Consider the following 8,115-nt stretch of genomic DNA (forward strand, 5'->3'; position numbering starts at 1 on the left):
TATTTTGATCCTGAAATTGAAATAACCTTGAGAAGAAGGAGAAAACAATTGCGATGAATGGCAAGGATTAGAAATGATCCAGGCAGAGATCTATTACATCCAAATGGTAGGGATCTTGATATTCCTCGTGTGATAGATGACAGAGACAGACCCATTAGAGAACATATAGTGCCAATCTTGGATGATTTGAATCTAGAGATTGTCAGGCTACATATTCAAGCTCAGTATTTCGAGTTGAAACCAGTGATGTTTCAAATGCTACAAATAGTAGGACAGTTCAGTAGATTACCTACTGAAGATCGGCAACTACATTTAAGACTCTTTTTGGAGGTCTATGATTCATTTAAGTAGTAGGGTGTTCCTGAAGATGCCTTGAGACTCAAGCTATTTTCTTATTCATTGTGAGATCGTGCCAAAGCATGGTTGAATGCTTTGTCGTCAGGAACAGTGACATCTTGGAATGAACTTTTTCAAAGGTTTTTGTTACGATACAACCTTCCAAACAAAAATGCCAAATTGAGGAACGATATTACATCTTTTCGGCTATCTGAATATGAGACATTGTATGAAGCTTGGGAGCTATTTAAGGAATTGATTAGAAAATGCCCAATGCATGGTTTCCAACATTGGACACAAATTAAAATGTTTTATGATGGACTAAATTCACATACATGAATGGTAGTTAATACATCTGCTAATGGGACTTTGCTAGATAAATTGTATAATAAGGCATATGAAATTCTGGAAAGGATAGCTAATAATAATTATCAATATCTAACTATAAGAGTGGGTACTAGCAGAAGAGTTCCTAGAACTATCGAGCTTGATGCAATCACTTCATTAACTACTTAGGTATCTTCCCTAACTAATATGATTAAAACATTGAAGAGATCAATTGTAGTGCAGGAAATTAAAGTAGCAAAATTAACATGTGTTTATTGTGGGGAAGATCATGTTTTTGATGAATGCCCATTGAACCCAGCTTCAATATGTTACATAGGAAATTTCAATTGAAACAATAACCCATATTGCAATACAAACAAACTTGGATGGAAACAACATCCTAATTTCAGTTGGAATAATCGAGTGGGAAATTCCAATAATGTTGTTCGACAGAATGTCATAAGTGCACCACCTGGATACAATCAACCTATGCTAGGGCAAAATGTTTAGCAAATTTCATCATCATCTTCATCTATGGAAACTCTATTGAAGGAATACATGACTAAGAACAATAATGTAATACAGAGTCAAGCTACATCTTTAAGAGCTTTAAAAAACTAAGTGGGGCAAATTGTCAATGCATTAAGCTCAAGACCGCAAAAAAATATTTTCGAGTGACACTAAAAATTTTAGATCTCGAGGGAAGGAACATTGAAGGCCATTACACTCAAAAGTGGTACTCAATTACCTAAAGTTGTTAATGATGCTGTTGTTGAAGAAGTTAGCTCAAATTTCACAAATAGGGCGAATTCCTAACCAGTAGTGGAGCAATCTACAATTGAGAAGAGAAAACAAAAATTTTTTGAAACAAAATCAGCTCGTGTTGCCAATAAGAATGTCATCGCAAAACAACCTCAACAAGTTGAAGGAAGGCCAGTGCCACCTTTTCCTCAGCGATTCCAAAATTCGAAACAAGATTTTCAATTTAAAAAATTCTTGGATGTCCTAAAGCAACTTCATATCAACATACCACTAGTGGGAGCATTGGGGCAAATGCCCAAATGCGTAAAGTTCATGAAGGACATATTGTCAAAGAAGCGCAGACTAAGGGCATTTGAAGCTGTTGCTCTCACTGAAAGGTGCACAGCAATATTGATGAACAAATTGCCACCAAAATTGAAGGACCCAAGGATTTCTACTATTTCTTGCTCAATTGGGAATCATTATGTAGGCAAGGCATTATGTGATTTAGGTTCAAGCATAATTTAATGTATGTGTCTATTTTCAGGAAATTAGGAATTGGGAAGGTGAGACCTACAACTGTCACGCTACAGTTAGTTAATCATTCTTATACACATCTGAAAGGTAATATTGAAGATGTGTTGGTAAGAGTTGACAAATTTATTTTTCTGGTAGATTTTATTATTCTCGAATGTAAAGTTGATAAAGAGGTACCACTTATTCTTGGAAGACCTTTTCTAGCCATTGGTAGAACATTAATTAACGTACAGAAAAGTGAATTAACAATGGGAGTTAATGACCAACAGATAACTTTTAATGTTTTTGATGTCATGAAGTGTGCAGATACAGATGAAGATTGTTACGCTATTGGGATTATTGACACAGCAGTGAAGGAAGAATTGGAAAAATTTTGTCACAACAATTCTGATAATTAAGCAAACTCAATTGAGTTGAATGAAGAGGAATTGATTGCAGAACTTAGTGAACTGATGGAGGTTAAGCAAACTAAAAATGTAGCACGAATGAGTTTTGAATCTTTAAATTTATCAAAGTGTTCTTTTAAACCTCCTCAACCTTCTATAGAAGACCCTTCTACTTTGAAGTTGAAGCCTTTGCCATTACATTTAAAGTATGTCTACTTGGGAGACAATAACACATTGCTAATAGTTATCTCTGTAAAATTAACATCTTATCAAGAGGCTCAACTGCTAGAAGTTTTGAAGAGATCTAAGAAGGCGTTGGGGTGGAAAATCCTGGATATTAATGGAATCAGTCTGACCATTTGCATGCATAAGATTTTACTGGAGGATTGTCATGACAATTCTATTGAGCAACAGAAAAGACTGAACCCCATTATAAAAGAAGTCGTTAAAAGGAGATTATCAAATAGCTCGATGCTGGAATAATCTATCATATTTCTGATAATTCGTGTGTGAGCCCTGTTCAATGTGCACCTAAGAAAGGGTGTGTTACTGTGGCTAGCAATTGTAATAATGAATTCATTCCAACTCGTACTGTTATGGGATGGAGAGTTTGCATGGACTATCGGAAGCTCAACAAAGCAACCAAGAAGGATCATTTTCCTTTGTCAGTCATCGATCAAATGTTAGATAGATTAGCAGGTAAACCCTTTTACTACTTTTTAGATGGTTATTTGAAGTATAACCAGATTACCATAGCTCCTACTGACCAAGAAAAGACTACGTTCACGTGTCCTTATGGAACCTTCGCTTTCAGAAGAATGTCGTTTGGATTGTGCAATGCCCCTACAATATTTCAACATTGTATGATGGCAACCTTTTCAAACATGGTGGAGAAATTTTTAGAAGTTTTTATGGATGACTTCTCGATTTTTTGTGATACTTTTGAAGGTTTTTTAAAAAACCTGGAGCTAGTTCTTTGTCGGTGTGAAGAGACTAACCTTGATCTGAATTAGGAAAAATGTCATTTCATGGCCTGTAAAGGCATTGTTGACAAAGCAAAGATTGAGGTTATTGAGAAATTACCACCACCCATTATAGTTAAAGGTATTCAAAATTTCCTTAGCCATGTAGGATTTTATAGACGATTTATTAAGGATTTTTTGAAAATATCCAAACCCCTATGTGCATTGTTAGAACATAATAGAGTTTTCAATTTTCATGAGCCTTATGTGCAAGCATTTAAGGAATTAAAAAAGCAATGGATAACAGCACCGATTGTCATATCACCAGACTGGACATTACCTTTTGAATTTATGTGTGGTGGCAATGATTTTACTGTAGGAGCGGTGCTTAGGCAAAGGAAGGATAAAGTGTTTCATGCCATCTAATATACAAGTTGGACGCTAACAAACACGCAATTGAACTACACCATTACTGAGAATGAACTATTGGCTGTTGTATTTGCATTTGACAAATTCAGATCTCATTTAGTTGGCACCAACGTTACATTTTATACAGAAAGACGCCAAACCAAGATTAATCCGGTGGATATTTCTTCTACAAGAATTTAATCTAGAAATTCGAGATAGGAAAGACACAGGGAATCAAGTGGCTAACCTCTTGTTAACACTTGAAGCAGGAAATGAAGACGACAATACTCAACTCATTAAGGAGGATTTTTCATATGAGCAACTGTTGGTTGCCACGACATTACCTTGGTATGTCGATATTGTCAATTTCTTAGTAAGTGGATTGCTGCCACCTGAGCTCAATGATCAAAGACAAAGGAAATTTATCCATGATGCCAAGCAATATTATTAGGATGAGTCATTTTTATTCAAACATTGTGCAGATCAAATAATTTGGAGGTGTGTTTAGGATGACAAGATTCAAAACGTTTTACACCACTAACATTTAGCACCATATGAAGGACATTTTGGGGGAATACAAACTGCTGCAAAAGTTCTCCAATCTTGCTTTTACTAGCCAAGCATGTTTAAAGATGCACATGAATTTTTCCAAGCTTGCAATCATTATCAATGAAATGGGAACTTATCAAAGAGGTATGAAATGCCATTGCAAAATATTCTAGAAGTTGAATTCTTTCATGTGTGGGGAATCGACTTTATGGGTCCATTTCCACCCTCTTAGGGCAATATATAGATTCTTGTAGATGTAGATTACATCTCTAATCGGTATTAAAGTTCCTGCATAAGAATATTTTCACCGGGTTTGGTACTCCTCGTGCCCTTATTAATGATGAAGGCTCTCATTTTGACTACAAATTAATTGCTACTACCTTGAATAGATATGGGGATAAATATAAAATTTCTACGGCATATCATCCCCAGACATATGGACAAGCTGAGGTCTCGAATAGAGAAATTAAGTAGATTTTGGAGAAAGTGGGCAATCCTACTCGCAAATATTGGACATCCAAATTGGATGAAGCTTTGTGGGCATATTGTATTGCATACAAGACACCATTAGGAATGTCACCTTTCAAGCTCGTCTATGGGAAGCCCTGCCATTTGCCTGTTGAACTTGAACATAAGGCATTTTGGGCAATTAAGAAATTGAACATGGATTGGATTAATGCTGGAAATAACCAACTGCTGGAGTTAAATGAGATAAAGGAATTTAAAGCTCAAGCTTATAAGAATGCCAAACTATACAAAGAAAAGACAAAACGATGGCATGATAAGAAGATTTTGCCACGGCCATTTGAACTTAGACAACTAGTGTTGTTATTCAATTCCAGGCTAAATTTTTTTCCTGGCAAATTGAAGTCTCGTTGGTCTGGCCCATTTGATATTGTGCATGTTTACCCTCATAAAGCTGTAGAAGTCAAAGATGGCAAGACTGGCTTTAATTTCAAAGTCAATGGCCAACTTTTGAATCATTATTGGGGTGCTCTCATACTTCGTGATAAACATTCCATTGCTCTTCGAACTGCATAGAGTTTTCTTTTTCTTGATTTTATTTAATTAATTTGCTTTTGATTTCTTTCTTTTATTGGTTTAATTAATTTCTATTTCTTTCTTCTGTTGCAGGTAGATTTTGGCCCAGGCTTTGTAATAGTTAGCCCACTTAGCATACTTGCAAAAAAAATTAGCTTCATTTTTATATTATTTTTTTCTTTTCCCGCCTAATACTTACTTTACTGTGTCAGGCCATAATTTCAAGCTAATCTTATCCCCCACATCACCACTATATTATCTCTCATTTTTACCCTAGTTGATTCATTTTCTTTCTCCAAGTTATTTTCAGTTTCTTCTTTCTCACCATTTTCATTTTTTTCCTCTATAATTGTAAAGGTCTTAACTTTTTTCTTTTTATAGTTACTATTTCTTCTCAAATGGCTCGATGTATGCCATCTCCATCAACCTCTATGCCTCCAAGCACATTTTTCAGCAAAGCGACCCTTTACTATGGAAAAGGGCTTTCTTTTTCAAGATGCAAACTTTATGGGATACATTGAAACAGTTTCTTCCGTGGTATAGAAACATGGATGGCAACTCTTTTTCCTTCATTCTGACGATGTTCTCACGAAAGTTGTGAAGGAATTTTATGCCCATTTAACTTCTAAAAAATAATGCTTTCGTCACTGTATGCGGTGCTACGGTGTTATTCGATGAATACTCTATCAACGCGTAATATGGTTTACCTGTAGGCCCTAATGAACATTATCAATTTGTCAAGACAATAACAACAGAAGAACTCAATCAAGTTCTTGAGGATTTATGCGTGGAAGGGACTAAATGGATAATTTCTCAAAATGATTGCTACACCATCGACCGTGTTTCTTTGAAGCCTCATTGCAAGAGAAGTTCATCGTTGCGCACAAAAGAATGCTAGCACTCTAAATTTTCCATCTCTCATTACTGCACTTTGTCAACGAGTCAATGTCCTTATCCAAGCAAATGAAGACAAAATCCCTAACAAATGACCATCACCAAAAAGATTTCCATGAGAGTTTTTAGAGAATAAGTGCCATTGGTATCCTAGCTTTACATCAACCTCTTCTCCACCTATTGGTACTCATGCCACTCCATCCACATCTCACAATGATTTCAAGTAGCAAGTGTTCGGTGCTCTTGAGATGTTGAAACAATAGTTTCGTTTGATAGAGAAGCAAAAACTAAGCATAGCTACTGATCTAAGAAGGGCTCAAGATGAAATGGCTTTATTTTGGAGCTAAGTCAGAAGGAGGGATAATGCCATCAAGAAATGTCTTCAGAAAAACCTTACCATGCCCATGCCTGCATTCCTTACTTTTCCCAAAAAGTTGTTATCTGATTAAGAGGATGACGATGAGGATGAAGTTGAATTCGTTGTGACGGACACTACCACACATCCAGCTACTACAAAAAAGACGAACAAAGAAACAGAGTGGAAGAGAAAACAAAATCGATGAAAATAGAATCAGATAAAGAAGTAGATAACATCAATCAAACTTCTGTACCACAAGAACCTACTACTGCATCTCAAACCACTGCACCCATATTGGAGAAAGATCGTGAGATTAATCAATTGATAGATGATCTCATGAAATCAGATGATGATGATGATGATGATGATGAGGTGCCAATCAATCAGATCAAACAAAAGCAGCACTACAAGCACGCTGCCAAAAAATCCACTCGACCCAACTAAAGTAACACAAATCCTTTCCAAGCTTTTTTTTCAATTGCATATTTTTCATTTTTACATGCATCCATATTTGTTTCCATTGCTTTTTCTACATATCTATTTGTTTTTGCATAAGTGAAATTTTGTCTCTGATTATGCATTAAGGATAATGTATCCCTTAGGTTTGGGGGTGTGTTGCATATATTGCATGAATGAGATATTTTGTTTGAATATTAGATCATTTTGTCACTCATTTTGCCATGACATACAAATGCTAAATGACTGTTAGACCATGAGTAGTATATTGTTATCTATGATGTTCGATGAGGATAATAACTCTTCAAATTGTGAAAATTGTGATGGTTGATTATGTATGTTTAGCTTAGGATAGTCGTGTGGAAATTGATGCCTAAAATTAGAATGACCTAAGTATACTCCCAATTATTCTATATTAGGTTTCTTTTAATACACTTACAAGTCTTGAAACTAAGATCAGTAAATTAGCATTGTGTAATAATAAATACCACAGCAAAGCTGAGGGTAAATGAATAAATAAAATAAAATGTAAAAGGACATTATAAAGCCCTCCAATCTTTGAAATTATTGAGTAGGCCAATAATATTTTATTTGCTCCATTTTATTATTGATCAGAAAAGCAATGTCAAATACAAGTGAGAAAAAAAAAGAGTTTGGGCGCACTCCACTATAGCAGCAGCAGCAGCAGCAGCAGCAGCAGCAGCAGTAGTAGTAGTAGTAGTAGTAGTAGTAGTAGTAGTAGTAGTAGGTTGAATAGCTAAGGGGTAGTTGTTTGCTCCATCCATCCTTTTAATCAAAAGCCTTAGCTTCATGAGTGAATTTCATTCAAATTATGGCATGATCTAATACCTGGCAACCTAGTGTATGCTCCACTGAGATTGTCAAGTAAAGAAATCATGTGACAAAATGAATTCCCTAGAAAAAACGTTTATATAATGCAACAAAATAATTATGAGAAGAAAAATAGAGTTTAGTGGAAAGATAAACTAAGTACATTATGAGGTGCTTACTATAGTCAAAATTGCATGAACATTTAGGAACTTGTATTTTTAGGTAACATTTTCTACACTTCATATGTTAAAAAAACCTATAAAATTTGAACCAATTTTTTTTAGACAGG

At 35.3% G+C, this 8,115-nt stretch overlaps 1 protein-coding gene and 1 non-coding gene across 2 annotated transcripts; one reads left to right on the forward strand and one right to left on the reverse strand.

Moving 5' to 3' along the window:
• Nucleotides 1-513: 513 nt before the first annotated feature.
• Nucleotides 514-620, reverse strand: LOC121219684 (small nucleolar RNA R71). The gene has a single exon (XR_005916575.1). It is a non-coding gene; the product is annotated as a small nucleolar RNA R71 (small nucleolar RNA).
• A 4,199-nt stretch (nucleotides 621-4,819) lies between these two features.
• Nucleotides 4,820-5,287, forward strand: LOC107956150 (uncharacterized). Its single transcript, XM_016891884.1, has one exon. The coding sequence runs from the start codon at nucleotides 4,820-4,822 to the stop codon at nucleotides 5,285-5,287; it is 468 nt and encodes a 155-aa protein (XP_016747373.1).
• The last annotated feature ends 2,828 nt before the right edge of the window (nucleotides 5,288-8,115 follow it).

Source organism: Gossypium hirsutum, chromosome D07, assembly GCF_007990345.1.
Source record: "Gossypium hirsutum isolate 1008001.06 chromosome D07, Gossypium_hirsutum_v2.1, whole genome shotgun sequence".
NCBI lineage: Eukaryota > Viridiplantae > Streptophyta > Magnoliopsida > Malvales > Malvaceae > Gossypium > Gossypium hirsutum.